This window comes from Scylla paramamosain, chromosome 14, assembly GCF_035594125.1.
Source record: "Scylla paramamosain isolate STU-SP2022 chromosome 14, ASM3559412v1, whole genome shotgun sequence".
NCBI classification, from domain to species: Eukaryota; Metazoa; Arthropoda; class Malacostraca; order Decapoda; family Portunidae; genus Scylla; species Scylla paramamosain.
This window is the reverse complement of record NC_087164.1, coordinates 291,403-318,133: the sequence shown is the minus strand read 5'-3', so window position 1 is coordinate 318,133 and position 26,731 is coordinate 291,403. Positions and strand designations below refer to the sequence as shown.

The 26,731-nt window shown below is 42.5% G+C and overlaps 1 protein-coding gene across 1 annotated transcript in view; it reads right to left on the bottom strand.

Annotated features, from left to right (window-relative positions):
* LOC135106724 (uncharacterized) overlaps nt 1–26,731 on the bottom strand; it is a 66,521-nt gene that overhangs the window by 29,015 nt on the left and 10,775 nt on the right. The window contains exons 2-3 of the mRNA XM_064015981.1: nt 10,119–10,293; nt 748–922 (exon numbers count right to left, since the gene is read on the bottom strand). Coding sequence (XP_063872051.1) covers nt 748–922; nt 10,119–10,293 — 350 coding nt within the window. The remainder of the gene's footprint in view (nt 1–747; nt 923–10,118; nt 10,294–26,731) is intronic.

The following is a 26,731-nucleotide window of genomic DNA, read 5'->3' as shown; positions in this document are numbered from 1 at the left end:
TCCATAAGCCTTCCGAGGGTTTAGGCCAGCGAGGGCATGGAAAACATCATTACGAAGAATTTTAATACGTGGCATGAAGTAGTCAGAGGGTGGAGGAGAGAGAGGAACAAGCCCAGAATCGTTCAAGGTAGAGTTTTTAGCAAAGGTTTGAGCAAAGAGTTCAGCTTTAGAAATAGATGCGATAGCAGTGGTGCCATCTGGTTGAAGTAGAGGAGGGAAAGAAGAAGAAGCAAAGTTATTGGAGATATTTTGGTTATTGGAGATATTTTGGTGTGTTGTGATGCTGCCTCGCACGCAAACACACACACACACACACACACACACACACACACATACATGTAACTGTATGTATCGCGCTTGGATCTCTCGCAACAAATAAATAGATACAGTTCAGTTCCCCCTATTGAATACAATCATCCGTGCGAAGAGAATAAAAACAGAGACAAGCTCTTCCTCCAAGCTAAGTCCCTTTTCTTCCTCCCTCTTCTCCCTCCCTCCCTGGCCTTAGTCTCAGCAGTGCCCAGGACAACAAGGCGGCAGCCAGCTCGAGCTGTTCATCCCTAGAAATCCCCCAGAGAGACATTGTCCTTAGGCGGGGCTCGGAACGCCTCTCCTTGCTGTTGTGCCGCCGTGAGCGTGGGATTACAACGCGCAGCCAGAAAATGATCTCTCTCTCTCTCTCTCTCTCTCTCTTTCTCTCTCTCTCTCTCTCTCTCTCTCTCTCTCTCTCTCTCTCTCTCAACTTACTGAAAGTGACGCCGCGGTCCCTGAAGTTCTGCGCGATGGTTTTGAGGGAGACCTTGAGTGAGTCCTTGTCCCTCCGGAAGCAGAAGTGGCAGGCGAGGCAGGACGGGCAGAAGAGCCCCGTCCAGGTCGTGCAAAACCAGGAGGTGAAGAAGGGCGCGTGGAACACCTCCCTCTGCTGCAGGAACCAAGGGGAGGCAGGTGTTAGCGTTGGGTTATGGGCTTACGTGAGGGGTGACGATTGTTCAGGGGACTGGTGGTAATGTAAAAGGGATGTAGGCGGTGGTGGTGGTGGTGGTGGTGAAGAAGGAAAAGGAGGAGGAGGAGGAGGAGGAGGAGGAGGAGGAGGAGGAGGAGGAGGAGGAGGAGGAGGAGGAGGAGCACAACAACCAAAAACAAAAACAAGAGCAAAAGATGAGGAGGAGGAGGAGGTCAAGGACGACGACGACGACGGTTGTGTTCCAACACTAGCACGGTAGCAATGGCATGACAAACTGCAGTAACAGTAGCAGGGGCAACACCAGTAGAAGCGGTTTGCAGAAGAAGCAGCAGCAGTAGAAATAACACCAACAGGTGTTGAGGGCGGCGTTGGTGATGGGAGCAGCGTCACTGCTGTGAGAGGCTTGAAATTGTCTCAAATTGTTCTCTCTTTTCTTTTGCTTTCTTGCCTTTTGCATCAACCTTCTTCTTTGAGAAGGCTATCTTGACATATAGTCAAGGGTGGCAGGGTGCAGGGAAATGACGGGAAAAAGAGGGACAAAGATAGGTAGTCCTTCTCGTCAACCTGCCTCTCGCGCCAATGCCTCGGGGCCTCGACAGCCAGGCCACCACAATCAGGTTATCGAGGATCGGTCATGCACTATAAATTACGAATACAATCGAGAAAATACATAATTGTGTCTTCTCACGGAAAAATTCAGGAAAGAGTTATTTTACAATGATAACGGGACCTTTAAATGACGCGTGATCCACTACCAATAGCGCTTAAATGCGCTTTAAAGGGCTTTAAATTCATCACGGAGTGAAAGTAAGTGCACTATTAAATTCTACATATCGTGTTTTCTCTCATTACAATTCATCGCAGAAAATGATTTATTTGGGTAAACTAACCTTGCTGAGTGCCTTAACAAGAGAAACATTTTGACAACCCTGCTAATCATCTCTGTGACCTTGGAAAATACTCGTGGTGAGAGAGCAAAGCGTTATAGAATACTGGCATGTCTGTGTGTGTAGGGAGCGTGGGCTGACGCTCCACCAACACGCACTGTGCAGGTGTAGCAGGTGTGACCTTGATGGTGGTGGTGGTGGTGGTGGTACTGAGCGAGAACAGCAGTAGGAGATGAAGGGCCTGTCCACCTCATGAAGCGTCCCTCAGTGATGCACGAGGGCAGGTAAGAGCTCACAACCACAACACTTGGCATGATCACGCATGCAGCGTCCATCACAACAGTCATTCTCTCCTTCTCCTCTCCTTCTTCAACACATTCTTCTTCCTTCCTTACCCCCATCTTCCTCCTACTCCTCCACCGCCTCACTCTCCTCTTCATCTTCATCCCATTTTCCTGTTTTTCCTTTCCTTTCTGCTTCTCCTCCTTCTCCTCCTCCTTCTCCTCCTCCTCCTTCTCCGCTTCATCTTCATCACATTCCTCTTCCTTTCTTCTCCCATTTCCTTCTCTTCCTCACACACAGCATATATATATATATATATATATATATATATATATATATATATATATATTATATTATATATATATAATATATATATATAGAGAGAGAGAGAGAGAGAGAGAGAGAGAGGAGAGAGAGAGAGAGAGAGAGGAGAGAGAGAGAGAGAGAGAGAGAGAGAGAGAGAGAGAGAGAGGAGAGAGAGAGAGAGAGAGAGAGAGAGAGAGAGAGAGAGAGAGAGAGAGAGAGAGAGAGACCCGGCAAGAGGTAAATTACAGTTCCGTGAGATAACAAGAACTTACAGCATAATTAACCATATCTCAGCACGGAAAGGTCTGTCTTCCAGCTTTCCCTTCCCTTTCTTCCTTGTTTCCCTTCCTTTGGTCTTCCTGCAGTGACCTTTCATTTTCGTCTACCCTTTCCTTCTCTCTCATCTATCTCCTTGCCTTTATAGCTACACCCTCAGTAAATTAGGCTCCTATTTTCGCCTTCCGTCTTCCAATAAATTGCAGTCTTTCCTTGTTTTTTTTTTCGCTTCCCTCCTCAAGTTCTTGTGCTCTGTGATGTGTTGTTAAGTAGTTACTGATAACTGGTAAGGCGCCCAGTGACAGTAAGTAGCGTGACTGTGCTGCATGTTATCCTGCATCATGTGTGAGGTGCATTGTTGCGTAATAACCGATAATATGCAGAGGTTAAGACACTGATAGTACTCGTAATGCACAGGTTGTAGGTGAAGTAATGGTGCTGTACGTTATACTGAATCAGGAATGTTAATAGTGGGATTCCAGTGAGTAGTAGATGATATAAACTACGTGACAAATTAGCATTACTCTTGATATCAACCCTTTCACTACTACACAACTATTTTCCCGTATCCAATCATCAGTTTTTAGACACTTATGTGCTACTGACTCAAATTGTCCTGTAGCTAAATTAATTAACTCTCTCTCTCTCTCTCTCTCTCTCTCTCTCTCTCTCTCTCTCTCTCTCTCTCTCTCTCTCTCTCTCTCTCTCTCTCTCTCTCTCTCTCTCTCTTTGTGTATCCATGCAAACATTTTTTTCACACCGGTTTCAAAGTTAACAAAGGAAGATCGCAGCAGTGAAAGGATTAGGTAATGTACCGTACTACGCTATCCAGAAGAATGAATACGTATGGTGCAGCTATGTAAGCATTAGTCCATCAAAACAGTTATAGTATGTGACGCAATGATGCTGGAGGTTATCGTGAATATATTGAATGTATCATCATTAGCATTTCATCTGAGCACAGTGTATCTATTGCTGTACTGTAAAAGACTGTTTCATGCTTATGTGTGTGTCCTTACATTGAATAAAATCGTTTTCTGGTATAATGTAATCTCCAGCCTACCTACCTTCTCTATACCACTTACTCAACCAGTTCCTCCCTTAATGCCTCGTGTAACAGTCCTTTCATAACCATATTACACCCTCAGCATCCCAAATAACCATCACTTTACTGAGAGCTTCCTCGTTTACATGCATGAGTGAGAAGCAAAGTTCCTGCGTGATTTTGTTGCTTGTAAACGTCACTATAATTAGTGTGTGTGTGTGTGTGTGTGTGTGTGTGTGTGTGTGTGTGTGTGTGTGTGTGTGTGTGTGTGTGTGTGTATGTGTGTGTGTGTGTGTGTGTGTGTGTGTGTCAGTGTGTGTGTGTGCCTCTAGGATCTATTTATAAAACCAAAAGAGGGATTGGTTCTGAGAGCGAGTCATCATCAGCCTCTCCAGTTTCCTCGTCGTGTCCCTTCCTGACTTAGGCGGTGAAAGTCTTTGGTAGCCTCGCCCCTGGGTCTCATCACGGAACGAATGGAGGGACTAATTCTCAGAGGGCGGCATCATTGGCCTCTCCACTTTCCTGCCTTTCTGTTGTTTCTTCTTACTGAGTTTGCCCGTAGGTCTCATTAAGCCCTCACTGTGCTGCACTCCCTGTTAACATTCACAGCACTGGAAGACTGTCTGCATGGACACATAGATACGAAATGAGAGACTAAGAGGTCAAGTTTTGTATTTTCAAGCTACAGAGTTATTTAAGACACTAGCTTAAGTATGAGCGTCAAAACGTAAATAATTGGGGAGAAGATGCTCCGGAGGAAAAGGATTAAGAAAATGGTGAAGAAAGGAAGAAAATTTCGAGATCATCATCATTGGCCAGTCTAACTACCTCTCTGCCTTTCACTGCTCCCATTCTGTCCTCACGTGTAGTCCTTGCCGAGCTTCCCACTGGCCTTCTTTAAGAAACTGGTGGCGAGAAAACCTATTCAGAGGATGATCCTCTCTCTCTCTCTCTCTCTCTCTCTCTCTCTCTCTCTCTCTCTCTCTCTCTCTCTCTCTCTCTCTCTCTCCATGCCTTTCTCCCTTCGTCTTTTGTTTTGGGTCTTATCTCCCTCTCCTCTGTCCACTAAACGACTAAAGTCAAGAAAACTTTGTCAGGAAAAGTACATTGGTGTTTTTTGTCCCGTCAGTGTTAGTAACAGTTCACTGCGTGCCTGCGGCGTAGGTAGGATGGTTCTTGAGTGTGTGTGTTGCCTGTGTTCCCAGTGGATGGTGGGGTGCGTTCTTGTGTGTATTGCACTGCTGAATCTCGCAATGGTCTATCAATAATTGTTCAACTATGAAAGTTGTTGCAGTGCTCATTCCTCATATATACTAATGACAAGTCCACACGCGCGAGTATTAGTGTATGTTTAAATTTCGCCATCAGACTTGCAAGGGATCTGTAAATTTGATCACAGAGCACTGTCCGTAGACTTGTATATCTGAAAGCCCTTTGGATTCCTATCTGCATTTTTTTTACACTATCAGCTCGTAATGCTGCGTCCTGAGGCATGAAGGGCGGCGGCGGCACGAGGTAATTTCATGGCAGGTATTGTCTGTTATCGAGTTTGCACTGAGCGTCCCTGGCTGGTGGCTTGTTTTCGATGTAACTGTTTGCCCTTGCTTGTGTTTCAGCCTGAAGTGAACCAGTGATGTGATGAAAACTTTCCGCTCTTTAACTAACGCTGCTTTCATTCTTCTATACTTTTTTTTATACGTGTCTTTATTTTATCAACTTTCAGAACTCTCTCCATGGAGTGAAGACACCAACACTGACCAGCCGCCAGTCACTCCTTATCTTTCTTCCATCACGGAAACTTCCATAATTTTTTCCACCTTTTAAAAATTTTCCATCTGACTTGCACCACCAAAAAGTTTCCCATTAATCTTCTACCATCAACACATTAACATCACCGATTTCTCCGACTTCCAAAATCCCTGCATTTCTTGGCACTGGTCTTCACACTGTCCACACACTTCAGGCGCCTTTCCCTCCACGCCTGACTACTCTATCACATGTAAATATAAGGTGCATTGATAAAGTCACATTTAAGGTCGTAATCTTGAATCGTGATGTATAACCAGGAAAAGTCGCTTGTTGCTCGCCGTTTCCAATTTACCAAGAGATTACGAGATTCGGTAAAATTAATGCAGAACTTTCCAATCTGCCAGTCTGTAATCCTGCGTGGCTGCAAAAGTTGTCCCAAGGGAGGCGGGGAACAGACTCTCGTTTTCTTTACCTGCCGTGCTGGAGCGGGAGGCAGGCAGGCGTCACTCCTCGAGGAATGAAAGGACACGTCTCTATTAACATGTCAAAGTCTACAGTGTAAGTGACGTGAGGAAATGCATCGATTTGAGTTAACGTTTACATACACACACACACACACACACCTCAAACGTAAACCAGGTAAAATCTGTAGGAGGCGGTCACCACTCCACGCGTCACCTCAGCGCCAACCATTGCACCGAGGCAAGTGGCTCCGCATCCCCTCACTCTCTGCTGCCTTTAACTTGCCTCTGCCGAAAGCGTTCTTTGCTTTGTGAAACTTTATCGTTCGCACACTCCTTCATGTTCCTGTCGCAAAAACGTAGAATTGGTGACACAAAAATATCGAGAATGGGAAGCAGAAATTTATTACCAGAAATACTGTGCGCGTCTCTCATCATTTCCATCTCTCTCGACACATTGCATTCTTTCGATAATATTTTCAGAAGCTTTCCTTATTTTATAATGATGATGATGATGATGATGATGATGACGCAGTTTTCATTAGCTTTGCTCCCGATCTTCTACAACAAAAAGTTTCATTATACACTAGTTCTTTCATATTTCTCTCGATATTTTGACTTCTTACAACAGTGTTCTCTAGCCACACTTGTACTAATATTTTCCATCCCAGTTTTTCACATTGTTGATCCGACCTTCCATTGGTAATCAAGAACACAGTGTCTAATGTTCATCAGTCTTGCATCAGTACACTCCCCACTTCTCTATTGTCTTGCTCACGTATTTTTGCCACTGTACTTTTGTCCAGTCAACTTTGCCTTTGTCTTTTATTCATCGAGGCCAAGCCGAGACCCTTCATCCTGCAGGCAACGTCCATGATCTTCTAAAACCCAATCATTCTAGTTACCCCGCCAGGAGCTTTTCTTTCCTGTGTTTCTCTGACGTAGCCTCATCGAAGTAGCCTCATCCCTCTTAATTAATGCTGCTGTTCCTCCTTTCCTCTGAACTATTATTGATTCCACGCGTGAGGCCTTCCTGTCTGTGACTAACACACTAAAACTTTGGACGATAACAACATATAACACTACAATATGATCCTCGCACATTCAAGATAGAAAACTAGTACTGATTTCTCTCCCCAATGAAAATATTCCTTTTATCAACAATAATCAATAATCGTCCATCTTTCAGTCCCTACAAAATAGTCATTTTTTTTTTCATGTCAGTTTTCATTATTCTGGTGGGTTGTGCCCCAAAGCTAATAAAATAATCCCAAATTATTTTTCACTCTCTCTCTCTCTCTCTCTCTCTCTCTCTCTCTCTCTCTCTCTCTCTCTCTCTCTCTCTCTGCAGTGTTAACATCTGTCAAGAAAGCTATTTTAGTTGAGTCTTTTCGTAATACTTCACCATTAATATATTACAAATTTTCCATCGTGTCCTTCTATCCTTCTGATTTAATACATTAATTTTGTTTTTTATTGCTAGGAAAATATTCTTTCTTGTCATTTATCCTTCAACGGCAACTGACTTGGATGGAATTTCATAATGTGTCGCTAGAATAATAACAAGTGGTGTCGCATTGACAACCTGCCAAGCCAAATCAAGGCAACTTTATCCTCGACTCTTGCTTCACTTGCATGACTGAGGCACGATCGCTGCGATGTCTGAAGGTGAAGTCACGCCTTCCCGATTCTCTCACATCAGGGGCTGGAATCTATTCTGGAGTGTGAAGTTCTCGCCCACCTTTCATATCATAACCGCCTTAGTCCCCGTGACAATATCTCAGGGATGTAGCGCCACTACTCGCCCTCTGTGTTTTTTTTTTTTTTTTTATGTAGGAAGGATACTGGCCAAGGGCAACAAAAATCCAATAAAAAAAAATGCCCACTGAAATGCCAGTCCCATAAAAGGGTCAAAGTAGTGGTCAAAAATTGGTGGATAAGTGTCTTGAAACCTCCCTCTTGAAGGAATTCAAGTCATAGGAAGGTGGAAATACAGAAGCAGGCAGGGAGTTCCAGAGTTTACCAGAGAAAGGGATGAATGATTGAGAATACTAGTTAACTCTTGCGTTAGAGAGGTGGACAGAATAGGGGTGAGAGAAAGAAGAAAGTCTTGTGCAGCGAGGCCGTGGGAGGAGGGGAGGCATGCAGTTAGCAAGATCAGAAGAGCAGTTGGCATGAAAATAGCGGTAGAAGACAGCTAGATGTGCAACATTGCGGCGGTGAGAGAGAGGCTGAAGACAGTCAGTTAGAGGAGAGGAGTTGATGAGACGAAAAGCTTTTGATTCCACCCTGTCTAGAAGAGCAGTATGAGTGGAACCCCCCCAGACATGTGAAGCATACTCCATACATGGACGGATAAGGCCCTTGTACAGAGTTAGCAGCTGGGGGGATGAGAAAAACTGGTGGAGACGTCTCAGAACACCTAACTTCATAGAAGCTGTTTTAGCTAGAGATGAGATGTGAAGTTTCCAGTTCAGATTATAAGTAAAGGACAGACCGAGGATGTTCAGTGTAGAAGAGGGGGACAGTTGAGTGTCATTGAAGAAGAGGGGATAGTTGTCTGGAAGGTTGTGTCGAGTTGATAGATGGAGGAATTGAGTTTTTGAAGCATTGAACAATACCAAGTTTGCTCTGCCCCAATCAGAAATTTTAGAAAGATCAGAAGTCAGGCGTTCTGTGGCTTCCCTGCGTGATATGTTAACCTCCTGAAGGGTTGGACGTCTATGAAAAGACGTGGAAAAGTGCAGGGTGGTATCATCAGCATAGGAGTGGATAGGACAAGAAGTTTGGTTTAGAAGATCATTAATGAATAATAAGAAGAGAGTGGGTGACAGGACAGAACCCTGAGGAACACCACTGTTAATAGATTTAGGAGAAGAACAGTGACCGTCTACCACAGCAGCAATAGAACGGTCAGAAAGGAAACTTGAGATGAAGTTACAGAGAGAAGGATAGAAACCGTAGGAGGGTAGTTTGGAAATCAAAGCTTTGTGCCAGACTCTATCAAAAGCTTTTGATATGTCCAAGGCAACAGCAAAAGTTTCATCAAAATCTCTACAAGAGGATGACCAAGACTCAGTAAGGAAAGCCAGAAGATCACCAGTAGAGCGGCCTTGACGGAACCCATACTGGCGATCAGATGGTTGTGAAGTGATAGATGTTTAAGAATCTTCCTGTTGAGGATAGACTCAAAAACTTTAGATAGGCAGGAAATTAAAGCAATAGGACGGTAGTTTGAGGGATTAGAACGGTCACCCTTTTTAGGAACAGGTTGAATGTAGGCAAACTTCCAGCAAGAAGGAAAGGTAGATGTTGACAGACAGAGCTGAAAGAGTTTGACTAGGCAAGGTGCAAGCACGGAGGCACAGTTTCGGAGAACAATAGGAGGGACCCCATCAGGTCCATAAGCCTTCCGAGGGTTTAGGCCAGCGAGGGCATGGAAAACATCATTACGAAGAATTTTAATACGTGGCATGAAGTAGTCAGAGGGTGGAGGAGAGAGAGGAACAAGCCCAGAATCGTTCAAGGTAGAGTTTTTAGCAAAGGTTTGAGCAAAGAGTTCAGCTTTAGAAATAGATGCGATAGCAGTGGTGCCATCTGGTTGAAGTAGAGGAGGGAAAGAAGAAGAAGCAAAGTTATTGGAGATATTTTGGTTATTGGAGATATTTTGGTGTGTTGTGATGCTGCCTCGCACGCAAACACACACACACACACACACACACACACACATACATGTAACTGTATGTATCGCGCTTGGATCTCTCGCAACAAATAAATAGATACAGTTCAGTTCCCCTATTGAAACAATCATCCGTGCGAAGAGAATAAAACAGAGACAAGCTCTTCCTCCAAGCTAAGTCCCTTTTCTTCCTCCCTCTCTCCCTCCCTCCCTGGCCTTAGTCTCAGCAGTGCCCAGGACAACAAGGCGGCAGCCAGCTCGAGCTGTTCATCCCTAGAAATCCCCCAGAGAGACATTGTCCTTAGGCGGGGCTCGGGACGCCTCTCCTTGCTGTTGTGCCGCCGTGAGCGTGGGATTACAACGCGCAGCCAGAAATGATCTCTCTCTCTCTCTCTCTCTCTCTCTCTCTCTCTCTCTCTCTCTCTCTCTCTCTCTCTCTCTCTCTCTCTCTCTCTCTCTCTCAACTTACTGAAAGTGACGCCGCGGTCCCTGAAGTTCTGCGCGATGGTTTTGAGGGAGACCTTGAGTGAGTCCTTGTCCCTCCGGAAGCAGAAGTGGCAGGCGAGGCAGGACGGGCAGAAGAGCCCCGTCCAGGTCGTGCAAAACCAGGAGGTGAAGAAGGGCGCGTGGAACACCTCCCTCTGCTGCAGGAACCAAGGGGAGGCAGGTGTTAGCGTTGGGTTATGGGCTTACGTGAGGGGTGACGATTGTTCAGGGGACTGGTGGTAATGTAAAAGGGATGTAGGCGGTGGTGGTGGTGGTGGTGGTGAAGAAGGAAAAGGAGGAGGAGGAGGAGGAGGAGGAGGAGGAGGAGGAGGAGGAGGAGGAGGAGGAGGAGGAGCACAACAACAAAAACAAAAACAAGAGCAAAGATGAGGAGGAGGAGGAGGTCAAGGACGACGACGGTGACAAGGACAAGAATGGAAAAGAAGGGACGAAGAAAACGGAGGCAAGGTAGTGATCTTAGTATACGTTGTGGGTTTAGTAATTTTTAGATGACAAGAGGGACACTGAAGGAGCAGACCTGTTGAAAAGCTACGCAATGAAGGCACACAAGAGCGAGATGTAGGTAAAATACATGCAATAATTTTCGATCGGTTCATTACACATTCGCGTTCAAAAGCAGAATCTCGAATCCCAAACATTTGCTTTATCAAGCACACCAGCGCCAGAAACTCCTCGCCTTGTTGTATCATCATAATAGTCTAATACAACAATTGCATTTTTTTTTTTAATGTGGTTAAGCTCATCACTGCGAAGGCACAAGTCATTTTTCCCCAGCACGCAAAGTGTAGTGGTGACGAGATCACTTTGCTGAATGAAGCGTTCCAGCACATAGAAAGTAGAGTTCCACCTAGTCTCTACGTCTTGAATTAGTTTCTTGACAGGAACACCGTGCTGTAGGTGAAGCTGGCTCAGTTTGTCAGAGGCTTTGACACTATGGTGGAAAAAGACAACAATTTGTTTTACATTATCTTTTGTTATTTGCATTTCTCTTATATTTTTCACTGAATCCTGTACAACTAAATTTAGTGTATGAACAAAGCATGGAAGATGCTTTAAATATTTCCATCATACTTAAGTGTGTCCTTGCACACTAAGCACACAGTAGCGTCAGGCTTTATTTAGTCCATGTAGGTCCAGACTGGAGCTTTCCTGGCTCGTTTTGAGGCCATGTCTGGTGTCGCACTGTTACAGTACAATGGTAAATGGCTATTTCTGCGAGACACACTCGTCTTTCCTCCTGTTTCTTAAAAACTGTATGAATATTTTTGGAAAGCCGTTATACTTTTTCTATGACACGAAAAGTTACTCTTCTATAAGGAAAAACTAAATGTTGAAAAATTTTGTAATTTAGAGTAATACATAAACATGTTCCAGTGCGTCACATCCTCCTTCGCAGTGGTGCCATTTTTCCGTAGCTGGCAGTGACGTTAAATTTCCGCCGTTTTCTATTGATGTAAAAACTGAAGAGAACGGGATCAAGTACGACACGTAACCAGACACTTCTGTAAATTGATTATGTATACTGAAACATTTTGTATAATTACATAAAATGAATTGTTTCAGCCTTCCTTGCATTTCAGAAATTTCAAAATATACACTGTGGCATATTTACCTTGGCAGTTGCAGTCGGAATGATGTAGTGAACAGCTAGCTGTCATCTAACTGACTGTCTTCAACCTTCGTGTCTGCCACGATGTAGCTTCTGTTGCGGTCTTTCATCGCTCTTTTCACTCTGCTCTTAGGAATTAGCTAACTGCATGCCTCTCCCTCGCCTTGCAGCAGAATGCTCACTTGTGTGAAATGAATGGTTAGCAGTTAGTCTTTAAACGCGTTTCCGGCCACAGTTTTCGATAATATTTTCTACTGAGTTTCATTACCTTAATTTTCTTCATCACTGCCTTCTAAACCTGATGCAAAAAAGAGATGACGAAGATAATGATGTAGTCCGTCACTGTGTGATTAATTGTCAATCATTTTGTTCATTTTCATCGCCATCATGTATGGATACATCATGGGTTTGCACGTAAGTGTTAGCATTATCATTGTCTTCATTTTCTTCAGAATCACTTTCTTCATGACTTACTTCGCTTTCACCGTCACTGGTGAGTACAACGTCGCTTTCCATATCATCACTTTCACTCGTTTCATTTTCTTCAGGAAAGTCACCTCAACCTAATGCATAACAAAGGTAAGGATACTGAGTATTACTTGCTTCTGCCAATACTTGTGAATAATTTCCTTCATTACTTCCTTTATTTTCATGGTCACTAGCAAATAGATCCTCGCCTTCGTTATCCACATTTGCATTCTCATTGTATTCGATTTCTTCATCACTGTCTAATAAACGTAATGCCCCAAAAAAATGACGAGGATAATAATTGTCGTCGTCACTCATTTTTCTTTTTTTTTCCTTGGTCTTTTACAAAAACAGTAGATTTTTTAAAATTATATCATATGACAGTCAGTTCAGCAGAAGACCTTTTTTTTTGTTGAGGATACGTTCCCCAGCCCGTGCACAAACGTCCTCGCTAGATAAAGTAAGAACTGCTAGAAGTGTTAATCAACTCCCGCGATGAGGCCATAACATGAGCCCTGATACAACAAGTGTTAATGAATTCCCGTGATGAGGCCATGGTATCAGCGCTGATATAATGCTTATTATACCTTTGTCACCAGGCACATTAAAAACGTGCTGGCAAAGGCTTTTCACTACATTTCCCACAGCATAACTACACTCCTGTTTTTCTTGTTTTTGCCCTAAGTAATTCATTTCATACCCCCTTTGTGTATTCATGGAATGTTACAGTGCAGGATCATGTGTTACCAGCACGAAAAAAAAAAAAAAAAAAAACAGCAGTACGATATTTGTCGTTTGTCTACAACTCCCGTTCCCAGGCCTTATCTCTGATGACATCACTATCGCTTCTAGACATACTGCATTTTCTATATATGGTACAGAGAGAGAGAGAGAGAGAGAGAGAGAGAGAGAGAGAGAGAGAGAGAGAGAGAGAGAGAGAGAGAGAGAGAGAGAGAGAGAGAGAGAGAGAGAGAGAGAGAGAGAGAGAGAGAGAGAGAGATTCAGATTCAGATTCAGATTTGTTTATTATCCACCAAAGTGGTTATTACTCAGGTTACAATAGATATTTAGTAATTACGATAGACACATCAATCACAATACATTCAGATACATAAGTCTCTTACAACTATTATATATTAATGTAAAAGATTTGATAAATTGTTTACCATTAAATCCCAAAGGTAAAAAGTCACAATAAAAGAAACACACATACTACACATGCACAAAAACATACATATAAAATAAAAATAAAAATAAAATAAAAATACAAATACAATAAAATAAGATAAAAGTATAAAATAGAGATATATTAGCGAGTAAAATTTTCTTGAAAAGATGACGATAAAATCCTCAGTCTGGCTTAAACATTATCTGTTAGCAGAAATTTCTCAATTCTAGCCTTAAAAGTGTTGAGAGGGTGCCTGGGTTAGGCGAGGTGGGAGCGCGTTCCACAGCTTGGCTCCTCGTACAGCAGTGCGCCTGTCTCCACTGTGTGTTTTTGTGTGTGGCACGTACAGGCTGTGCCTCTATCTGGTGATGCTGCTAGTAACAGCTTGTCTACTGCTTAATGATAAAAACCATTCTGGGTAAAATCCTCGTAAAGCTTTAAAAATAGTTATACCTACTTGAAATACATGTTTCTGCTTTATTTTTAGCCATTTCAGTTCCCTGATAAATGGAGATATATTATCATATTTCCTTACTCCTCCCACTGCAACCCTTGCTGCAAAATTTTGCACTTTCTGCACATTAGATATTACAGTGTCACTTGCAGTTCCCCATATCCTAATGCAATACTCAATTAAGCTAAGAACGAGTGTCTGTACAATAATGACCCTGGTTTGTTTATCTAAGCTGTCACCTATTCTGCTGATATACATTAAAATACCAATAGCTTTCTTATTTAACTCATTAGTATGGACATCAAAGAGCATAAAGCGGTCAATATAGACTCCTAAGTTTTTTACGTGTTTACTTGGGTATATGATGTTCCCATTAAAGTTGATCGTTGTGGTAGGTGGAATTTTAGATAATAGCTGACTGTTTCCTATAAAAATACACTGAGTTTTAGAGGAGTTGAACATCAAACCATTTTTCAAAAAATAATCTCGACATTTCTCATGAGTGTCCTCAGTGTATTTCACAATTTGATTAATATCTTCAATAGTTCCCGAATGCAAAAATTGTGTGTCGTCAGCATATTGTATCAGGAAACAATCAACATGCTCATATAAGTCATTGACATAGATGCCAAATAAAATTGGTCCCAGGATCGAGCCTTGTGGGACCCCATAGCAAGTAGTTTTCTTTTTAGATATATTGTTTTCTAGACGAACTGACATACTTCTATTCATCAAATAATTATCAAACCAAAAGCAGTCAATATTTAATAGAGAGCACTTATTTAGAAGTGCCACTTGTGCACTTTTAACTAATGGTGTGATACAACGTCTCTGTCCATCTATCCATGTGATGCTGAGAGCTTGTAAGTCAACGACAATGTGTTTCCAATACTTCTGGTCTAAATGTAGAATAAAGTAGCAATTATACGCAGGTTTAAGAGAAAAAAGGCATATGTAAAACAAAATTTTAAGGAAATTTTGCAATATGGAAAAAAACATGATATATATATATATATATATATATATATATATATATATATATATATATATATATATATATATATATATATATATATATATATATATATATATATATATATATATTCATTAACAAAACGAAATACATTAGTTTAGCAGAAAAAAGAAAAAAAAGAAAAAAGCATGAATAGTGTGTAGAAAGCTGTAAGTACAGTAAATAAAGTGATCACCCGCCAACATGAACAATACTGCATGATTAGTGTGTAGAAAACTATGAGCACAGTAAAAAAAGTGATCACCCGCCAACATGAACATACTGCATGATCAGACTTAGTTGCAGACACACAATAACATTTCTAAACTAGGTTCAAATGTTCTACAGTCACCTTGCTGAAGTGAAATCTCACTCAAAGCCATTAATGATTAACAGTATTCATGTGGGGGCAATTTCTCTGTTTTCGCTTTATGATATTCAGTTTAGAGAATAGCCGTTCAACATCAGCATTGGAAGTTGGAAGCGACAGGACATTAAGCGCAAATGTAACAAAGGTCCGGTACTGGAAATTTCCCATGGCGTCTGTAAGTGTCATAAGATGAACATAGAGTAGGCAAATATCATACTCTGGATCTTTAAGATGGTCTGGGAATTTATAAAACTGAACTTTTCTCCACTCGTTATGAACAGCCTGTTTATCATACATATTGGTGATCCTTGGCAGTTCATCCATTAAGTCGCTGAGGGATGACACGTTTGCTCTGGCGGTGGGATCCATTACTTTCCTGGGATGCAAATATCGTGTCAACATCCATAACTTATTATTTAAGTCAAGTCTTTTCTTGATTTCTTGACATAGTACAATAAGAAAAGTCCTACATCTTAACCTGATGTCAGTCATCATATCTACATTATTCACATATTCTGGTGCCTGAAACAACGAGTGTAATTTTGCCCCAAGGTAAATTTGATGAACAGGTTTGTGTAGGCTGCCGTTTGCTGGGTTGATATCATATAAGGGAACTTTACAAAGTAAATGCTCCTGACAAATGGAATGTACCAAAAACCGATACAGGCTAGATATTTGTCATGAATCAAATGAAGTGTTGGGCCTTTATTCTGGAACACTAAGTTAAAATTATTTACATGTGGCAAAATGTAATTCAAGAAATGTAGATAGCAGACTATTGCTTGATCCTCTAGTGCCTTCCTAATGTTTTCAACAGCCAGCAACCTACAGTCATAAACCTTACTCTGAAAATACACCTTTGGGGCACTCCACTGCTCCAAAACCCTTGCCACAGCCTCATGTAATGATAACCACCTTGTTGCACTACCATGTAGTATTTTATGCGGATTTAAATTGCAGAAACCCTCGAATTCCCGAAATTCTGATTTCCTCTTTCCGCTATGTGCAAAATAATCATATAAGTTTCGTGGCAATTCCTCGCATGCACGAGGCAAGGTTTTAGCTGCTTCACTAGCACACAAATGCATGCTGTGGAAGACACATCTAAAGACAGTAATGCCAGGACGTTCTTCTCTCAGTCTGCTGGTGACGCTGTTGTAGTTACCCATCACATTTGATGCACCGTCTGATGCGAAACCAGTCAGATTGTCTAATGGGATATTATCAAGTAGCAGACACTGTTTTGTTATGTTAAACAAACCCTGACCAGTTGAACCGTTGGCACCATTATATACATCTACACGTTCAACATAGCAATTTTGATACCACTTTCTTCTTCATCAAAATATTTTGTCATAATTGCCAAAGATTTTGTTTCACTACAGTCTGTGCTTTCATCAACAATAATACTGAATTTACACTTCCTAAGTTTCTCAGCCAAACATTCATTGGGGAATTTACCTAACTTGTTTACAATATTTGTGCCCTTCGTTCTTTTCATGGTCATTTCAGCAGCAATTTTTGAGTTTGGGAACATTCGTTCGTTTAAATCTATGAGGTGATCACAGATGATGAACGGTAGATTGTGTTCCGCTCGGAATACTGCCAAAAGTATTGTTGCGTAAGTAACACCACCTGTCATACCACCTGTCACAAGGGGAGGTGCATGATAGTCGTGATCTTCAATGTGGAAGTTCTGTTGGTCATTTTGAGATGTGCCTGGTTGGGGAGACTGACCGTTATTTCTTGGTATGGTCTGCCGCCTTTCTTCTAAGTTTGTATGCTGTCTTGATTTACAGTGACGCTTGAGGCAAGTAATTTCTGCTGTCAAATATTTGTGACACGCTCGACAGTACGCCCGTTTCTTGTCTCCTTCAACTCTCGCCAGCCATGCTTTGAACAAATCGTTTGACAACCACTTTTCTTGGAAACTATGACGTGTAGCCATGATGATAACTGTTGTAAAAATTCTTTCAGTTACGTCAAAGTACGTTTACTGGATAGCGTACAAGATAAATAAATTTCACATAAGTGTACGTTTGCATCCTCACCTCGTTTTTTATCTTGAGAGTAAGTAACAAACAAACTTAAGGGCAACTTAACAATACGTATTTGCACTGTCAGAAGAGTGAAACAACGATAATGTTAATATATTAGCTGTAATACAGAATAACACTCACATGATATAAGATGCAGTACGTGTTGGTAATAGATGTGGCACCTCAAAATGCTTCACGCTGAAGAAATTCCACGTAAACCCAAAGAAATCTGGGTCTCTTCTGATAGTTTCCGCAGGCAAATATCACTGACAGCCTCTGGTTGTCTAACAGTGACAGATAATGCGTTAAGTCCGCAAGTAAAACAACGGTACGGGTTGAATTGTTAAGTTTCATAACATTATTCTTAATACAATATTTGTTTCATTCATAAAATTGGCGAAAACGGCATTCCGGAAATATTTACGCTGGTCACGTGACTTCCGTAGGGTGACGTGTCTGTACGTTTAGCAGATGAATTTCCGTCAAACAGCAGCACTACTTTTTTACTACTACTACTTTTTTTTTTTTTTATGTAGAAAGGACACTGGCCAAGGGCAACAAAATCCAATAAAAAAAAATGCCCACTGAAATGCCAGTCCCATAAAAGGGTCAAAGCAATGGTCAAAAATTCATGAGTGTCTTGAAACCTCCCTCTTCAAGGAATTCAAGTCATAGGCTGGAAATACAGAAGCAGGGAGGGAGTTCCAGAGTTTACCAGAGAAAGGGATGAATGATTGAGGATACTGGTTAACTCTTGCGTTAGAGAGGTGGACAGAATAGGGGTGAGAGAAAGAAGAAAGTCTTGTGCGGCGAGGCCGCAGGAGGAAGGGAGGCATGCAGTTAGCAAGATCAGAAGAGCAGTTAGCATGAAAATAGCGGTAGAAGACAGCTAGAGATGCAACATTGCGGCGGTGAGAGAGAGGCTGAAGACAGTCAGTTAGAGAGGAGTTGATGAGACGAAAAGCTTTTGATTCCACCCTGTCTAGAAAAGCAGTATGAGTGGAATCCCCCCAGACATGTGAAGCATACTCCATACATGGATGGATAAGGCCCTTGTACAGAGTTAGCAGCTGGGGGGTGAGAAAAACTGGCGGAGACGTCTCAGAACACCTATCTTCACAGAAGCTGTTTTAGATAGAGATGAGATGTGAAGTTTCCAGTTCAGATTATAAGTAAAGGACAGACCGAGGATGTTGAGTATTTTCTCTCTCTCTCTCTCTCTCTCTCTCTCTCTCTCTCTCTCTCTCTCTCTCTCTCTCTCCTCGAGCTTCTCATTGGAGGTTCGCTTCCCTCAAATTTTCCTCCGGCAGAAGTTTCCCTCCGAGGCTGGTGAAGTATGCGTTCTGAGTGCCTTCCAGTTCTTTATTCAGTGGCGGGCTTCCTCATGACGGCACACCACGCCGCGCCTGCTGAGTGACTCTGACAACACCCTGTCCAGGAGCGATTCCTGCGTGGTAATGGTCTGCACATGAACTTTAAAAACACTTTAAATCATCACCTTCACTCGCCCTTAAACACACACACACACACACACACGCACACACACACGCGCACACACACACACACACACACACACATTTTTTATACAATATTTTTATTTGAGTGTCTTCTTGGCGTGCAGGTGTGGACGTGGAGAGGTGATGAAGGAGGAGGAGGAGAAGGGAGGAGAGCAATAACAACAACAACAACAACAACAACAACAAAGAAAATGACATTACTTACAAAATCCTGTCTTTACAAACTTACAAACCAGTACACTGCTTCTCCATCTTATCCTGTGTTCCTGTGGGTGTGTGCGCGTACCTAAGCGCGAAAAACAAAAACGTAGTACCCTCATTACAACATTAACCTTCACAAGCCTCAACATCACCTAATCACCAACCCGTGTGACCCTCGTGGACTGGAGGTGCTGGCGGCGCGTGAGTGTGGCCAGCAGTAGTATTTACCTTAGTCCTTGAGCGCCCTGCGGAGATGTCACGGACTCTCGGTTGAGGTTCCTGGAGGACAACGTACACTCCGTGGGGTTTGGGTACGAAGGGGTTGACCAGGGGAACGAAGAGGTGAGATCGCATGGTGGCGTGGGGATGTAAACACAGCGATGCGCACTGGCCAGAGATCATTCACGGCATTTAAAGCTTCCACATGCCGCAAAATTTTTCGTCAACTTAATTTTCTTTCGTTTGCCTTCGATGTGTTCAGGTTTTCTTAGGTGTTTACTATGTCGTGTTTCAGAAAAAAAACACTGTAGTTTAGTCAGGAAGCAACAGCCACACCTACGCTGGCAGCAGTGCCCACGTCCACGGTGCTCACAACAGAGTGGCTGGCGGCGGGAGTGTAAAGGGCAGTGGGGCAGCTGAATCTCTCCCAGCCGGGGCTTATTAATTATGAAGACTCAAGGTTATTCTGGAAAGAGAACACCTTGACGCGAGCTGCACCCATCCCCAGAGTACACAGCGAACCATTCATCTTGGAGTGTGAGGATGTGTGCTTAATTCTTCACCTTGTATGAGTGCGCCTTCAATGTTTTCATCCCCAGAATACACAGCCAGCTTTTGAAGGTAGCTTTGGAGGTTTTCAGAGGGCGCACGTGAGGATAAGCGCTCATTCCTTCACACAAGACAATGTACGAGTGCACCTCCCGGAAGTCAGTGATTTATGTAATATCTCAAGGCTTCAGAATATACGGACAGCGATTCACGTTAGCTTTTGAGGTTTTCACGTTTACAGGAAGTATATGATATGATAAGCGCTCAGTCCTTCACATAAGACAGTTTATTAAGGCATCTCCCAAAAGCCAAAGATTCATGTAATGCTTCAAGGCTTCAGAAGGAACACTCGCTTCACAAAGGTATCGGTGCACACTCTATAATAAACATTTCGAGACCAGTGACGATACGTATTGGGAAAGGAGTGCTGAGATGCCAGCCTTCATGTATAGGTAGAGATGTATTTCGACAGTCTCATTCCACACGTTTCGAATCACTATATAGAAGTACCCATACACTGATACTTTCCATCTTGGCTGCGTAATCTGAATACAATACTACGGTCAATTCAAAAGTGTCGATCATGCCGTGCACCGATAGTCTTTGGAGCGAGTTTGTGTGTGTGTGTGTGTGTGTGTGTGTGTGTGTGTGTGTGTGTGTGTGTGTGTGTGTGTGTGTGTGTGTGTGTGTGTGTGTGTGTGTGTGTGATTTGTCCCCCATTCCTTTATACTACAATTTACGAGGAGGACATCAGGAAGCAAAACGCTCATGCAATATTTTGAGGTTTTTAGAAGGTACGATGCAATTCTCCTTACCATAATATTTTACAAACACTCCTGGAGAGACTGAGAACAAAAAGGATAAATTGATGAACGAATGATACTTTTGCTTCTTCTCAGAAAGTACAAAGCGTGTTTTGATGTTTTTGTAATCCTGCTTCCTATAATACAGTTTACACTCCTGGAAAGAGAAATCATTAAAAGGATAATTTGATGGACGGGAATGTTACTGATGACTGACTGCACCCGAGTTTTAGATCCATAACTGTAAGATCCTGATAACGCCACTTCTAGGTTCCAGTCAACACACACACACACACACACACACACACCACACACCACGTGTGTAAGACAACGACGAGCTGCTGTGAATTAATAAAGAAATATTACTGTTAAAGGTAAAAATCTGGCTATTTGTCAGATGTGCAATTTTACTACAACTCTCACTTTCGTGTCACCAACCCATGATTTGAAACGGCCTACGCTTCTACACGAGCTGTTTTCTAAGGCCGCACAGATGATCAGTTGGGCTCCCAAGGATGTTTTTCCTATTGATGGTACAGAATACTGGTTGAACTATCATTAGAATTACGACAACTCTCTTGAAAACCTCAATAACTTCCACTAGGGCCTCATAGAAACTAATCAGGAAATGTCTGAATCAGGAAATGTTTGGAAATGTGATCCCTGTGTTGCTGCAAATGCTAAAATGCTTCCAACTGTGTTTCGCATTAGTTAAGATCGAAGCTTCAAACCGACGCTCCAAGTTTACGTTAGACTTTCCCGTTGAAGCAGTGACAGTTCTCTCCTACAGTCCACTCTGGTTACTTGCCAAGTGAAGCCTTAACTCTGACTGCTACAACTTTTTCTCAGCTTATTACAGTCTGGCATAAGTTTAGACACCGATTTTAAAGACAAGACTCACATGAAAAAGGTACCATTGAATATCTAGTAAGGCTTTCTAGTATCTGTAGCTTAATTTTTGATGAGTAAAACTTTCTAGTGAAAATAAATGTACAACTCCTACAGGTGTCAGAGGATTAAGACGATAAGGGCTTCCTGAATTGCACACTACAAGCCCTTTACATTTGAGAGCGTGTGGCAGGAACAAACTCATTCGGGCCTCACCGTCACGTCCTGAATATCCTCGTATTAATTCACCTTTACGAAATTTCTCCACGTACTCATTAAAACTTGATCAGGTAATTAGCAGAAGATGGTGTGCGCTACTTGGCCTTGAATTGGAAACAACGTCCAAGGTTTTGTTACGACATGCAATGGAAACGATACACGCCACACATAGAGATGATATAGATAAACAAATAGAAAGACAGATAGATAGAAAGACATAGGTAGACATAGATAGATAGGCTGATATAGATAGATAGATAGATCTCGATAAATAGACCAACAGATACGCAGAAAAAAAAAAGATAGATAAGCAGAATAACTATATAAAATAAATAGAAAGTGATAGAAAAATACTTACTAATATTCTCTTGACAAACACGTGAAAGCATTAACATCACATAACCTTTTAAAACATGATAAATATTACACTCATGACCAAACACATTATACATTTAACCTCCATTAATCGGAGAGAGAGAGAGAGAGAGAGAGAGAGAGAGAGAGAGAGAGAGAGAGAGAGAGAGAGAGAGAGAGAGAGAGAGAGAGAGAGAGAGAGCAAACTGACAATGGTGTTGAAAGCAAATATGGGATACGGTAACCATGAAACAGTGAGCTGCGGCCCTCAGGACCAGCCGTGACCCGCCCCTACACCACTCAGTAAATCGATAAGCCTCATTAAGACGACGAGGAGGAGGCGGAGTCAGTACCCGTCGTCCCCTTTCAATCGTCCTCTCCATTGTCAATTCCGAGATCCCTTATCTTGGAGTTAGTGAGACTCGGAAGCGTTTTATCCCCGTAATAGGAACGTAAGGGAAGGTGCAAGGGGTCGCTAACTGGAAAGTCAACACGTGGCGGTCTCTTATTTTCACCCTCCGTCACAAGAACGTAAGAACGGGTCAAGATGAGGGGATCTTGACCACACACACACACACACACACACACACACAGTTCTTAGTATCGTCCTTATTACCTCTCCCAATCGTCTGTTAATCAGTCAATCAGGTATATTTCACGTGAGAATAGAAGACAGGTGAATAGTTAACATGTGGTAGTAGCAGTAGTGATGTAGTAGTAATAGTAGTAGTAGTAGTAGTAGTAGTAGTAGTAGTAGTAGTAGTAGTAGTGTAACATCTTTAAGCCCCATGCACACACCAGTGAGTTTTGTAGATAAGATAATAGGCGTGAAGTGACTGTGTTAACGGACAGTTCCTTTCCTTCCAGAGCTAACAACAAGGCTCCCGATCCCCCTATAATCAACACGAGACTCACAGATTACAACTGTTAATGCCCCTCTATAACTTAACTCCTACCTTGAGGCACTGAGGTGAGACTGCGAGTTTTTGAGGCTTGTGTTGTGGGTGGTGTTCAGTGACGTGATGAAAACTTTTTTTTATCTAATGATCCGCTTCATCAGAAAACCTGCCAGTTATGTACCTTCTTGATCAGCGTTATTGAGCCGGCATCTCTCCAAGGCTTATTTAACTTCCTCCCTCTATTATCTTCATGTATGACTTATACCTGCAGTATTATTATTATCATTATTATTATTATTATTAGTAGTAGTAGTAGTAGTAGTAGTAGTAGTGGTAGTAGTAGTAGTAGTAGTGGTAGTGGTAGTAGTAGTAGTAGTAGTAGTAGTAGTAGTAGTAGTAGTGGTGATGGTTTTAGTGGTAGTAGTAGTAGTAGTAGTAGTAGTAACAGTAGTAGTAGTAGTAGTAGTAGTAGTAGTAGTAGTAGTAGTAGTAGTAGTAGTAGTAGTAGCGTAGTAGTAGCATAGTAGTAGTAGTAGTTAATGTTCTTGTTAGTACCATTACTAAACAAATATTAACAACAAATATTACTTCAAACAAATATTACCACCACCACCACCACCACCACACATCACAGGCTCATGAAAGGGGAGAGTGAATGAGAACCGCCAGGGAATATGAGGTCGCGTCTTTCCTTCCCCTGAGATGCTTCCTATCACAAGCTCATTAATCAATCCTGTCGCGGATGGAAGATTGCGTGGCTGTCTCACGTGGATGGAGGGAGGCAGGTGGATGGCACAGGTGGAGATTGACTTGGTGACATTATTCGTCACTATCACCATCAGGGAGGCGAGTGGCGGGCAGGGCGTCTGTGAGGAATTACAGCTACTTGTTTGGGTGTTTGTCTTTCACGAGTGTGCGTCACGCAGTAATGAAAACGTTACTGTTGCTCGTGATGCTTGATGTAATTCCTTTCCTATGACACAAGAGCAGTCACTTGAGGCAGTAATTCTAAACACTGGTCAACATTTCCATGTAGGTGATGACGTCTGACAGCTGCGCCCTTCTGCTTCACCAATGCAACCACTGGCTACGTGAATGTCTTTTGTATCTTACACACACCACACGTGGATTAAAGACGCTTCCATGAAAAACACTAATGAAAACACACACACACACACACACACACTTATAACACCAAACGCCACATCTTCGTCTCGCCAGACACATTCTCGAGTGCCATAACCACTAATGCACCAAGACCACACTAACTGAATTTCCTAAGTTGCATGAAGAACGACTATCGCATACTCTCTGACAAAGCGGAACTCTCAGACGAATGGGCTTGATGCAGGCACCTGCGACACACACTGTGCCTACTGTGTGTGTGTGTGTGTGTGTGTGTGTGTGTGTGTGTGTGTGTGTGTGTGTGTGTGTTTTCTATTATACGAACGTTGCCTGCCACATCAATCTTCAAGCATACATTTCCTTCCTAGCGTCTTTTATTGGTAATGTAGGGGAGGTTTCCTGGATGCTGAGCCGTGGTGTTGTCAAGGGCGGAGGCAGCGGCACAAAATGAGTTAATTTCACGGCAGATATTGACCATTATCGAGTTTCAGCTGCGCGTCGTGGGCTGACTGCTCGTTCTCGTCATCATCAATTGCCTTTCTTGGGTTTTTTCCGCTTGAAGTGAATCCGTGACGTGATGAGGAACGCTCCAGTCTTTAACTAACGCCGCTTCCACTTTTCTTGATCAGTTTTCTTTTTATATGCATGTTTCCTCTGCTAACTTTCACTCCTGTTACACGACAAACTCTCCAAAAGACCAACGCTGAAACTCAACGCCACTCAGCAGCCCTCAGCACTCTTCACTGTTCTCTGTCACTAAAGAACTTCCCTTCCCTCTTCCCTCACCAGCAATTTCAAGTAACTCACAACGCTTGAAATATTCATAAAGAGAGAGAGAGAGAGAGAGAGAGAGAGAGAGAGAGAGAGAGAGAGAGAGAGAGAGAGAGAGAGAGAGAGAGAGAGAGAGAGAGAGAGAGAGAGAGAGAGAGAGAGAGAGAGAGAGAGAGAGAGAGTTGAAAGGGAAATGGATGCATGAGAATCTTCAAAAGCACTGCAGGAGGGAATGATAGTATGTGTGTGTGTGTATGTGTGTGTGTGTGTGTGTGTGTGTGTGTGTGTGTGTTGCAATTTGTAGAAGGGTTTTCACGTATGTCAACGTGGCTGAGAGAGAAGGTAAGGAATATGAAAAGGAAGAGGAAGAGGAGGAGAAGGAGGAGGAAGAGGAGGAGGAGGAGGAGGAGGAGGAGGAGGAGGAGGAGGAGGAGGAGGAGGAGGAGGAGGATATAGTTAAATGGCCAACCGCTTACGTAATTAATAAAGGAACAATAAGAAGGAAAGTTAAGAGAAAGCACTGTGCAACATTAATCAATGATAGTAGTAGAAGTAGTAGTAGTAGTAGTAGTAGTAGTAGTAGTAGTAGTAGTAGTAGTAGTAGTAGTAGTAGTAGTAGTAGCAGATGTAGATAACTGTAAAGGAAAGTAATACACACACATCACCAATAAGCATTATCACTAGCACCATCACCACCACCATCACCACCACTATCACCATTACCACCACCACCACCACCACCACCACCACCACCACCAGCATCAGTAACAGGAACACTTTCCTTCCCCTGAGATGCTTCCTGTCACAAGCTCATTAATCAATCCTGGCGAGGGCGGAAAGGTTGCGTGGCTGTCTCTCGCGTGGAAGGAGGGAGGTGGGTGGATGGCACAGGTGGAGACTGACTTGGTGTCATTATTAATCATTATCACCATCAGGGCGACGAGTGGCGAGCAGGGCGTCTGTGGTCCTTCATCAGAATAAGGACCATAATCTGACCCACTTCTGCGCGGCACGTCCATTACTTTCAAAAGCTCCAGTTGAAGCTATACGTGTTTTTTAGAGTGTTTTTTTTTTTTTCTTTATGGTTCTTGTGAAAGAATAATAAGATTTCTACATTAAGAACGTAAAAACATAAGAAATAAGGGAAGCTGCAAGAAGAGACCAGGCTTACACGTGGCAGTCCCTGTATGAAATATACCTACCTATTTCCACCTATCATCCCCATCCATAAACCTGTCTAATCTTCTCTTAAAGCTCCTTAATGTCTTAGCACTAACAACATGATTACTGAGTCTGTTCCACTCATCTACCACTCTATTCGAGAGCCAATTTCTTCCTATCTCCTTCCTAAACCTAAATTTTTTCAAGCTTGAACACATTATTTCTTGTTCTACCCTGGTTGCTGATCCTAAGAATTTTGTTTACATCCCCTTTGTTATAACCCTTATACCACTTAAAGACTTCTATCAGGTCTGCTCTTAACCTATGTCTCTCTAAAGAATGTAGATTTAACAGCTTCAATCTCGCCTTGTAAGGAATACTCCTCATCCCCTGTATTCTTTTAGTCATCTTCCTCTGTACTGATTCTAATAGACCTATATCTTTCCTGTAATGTGGGGACCAGAACTGCACGGCGTAGTCTAGATGAGGTCTGACCAGCGCCAAGTATAATTTTAATATTACTTCCGGCCTTCTACTTTTAACACTCTTAAAAGTGAACCCTAGTACCCTATTCGTCCTGTTTCTGGCTTCTATGCATTGTTTTCCTAGACGGAGTTCAGAGCTAACTATGACTCCTAAATCTTTCTCGTACCCTGTACTAAATCTTTCTCGTACCCTGTACTTACCAGAGTTTGGTTGTTTAATGTGTACCTACTGTGAAACTGATGCTTATGGCACCCCGCTGGTTA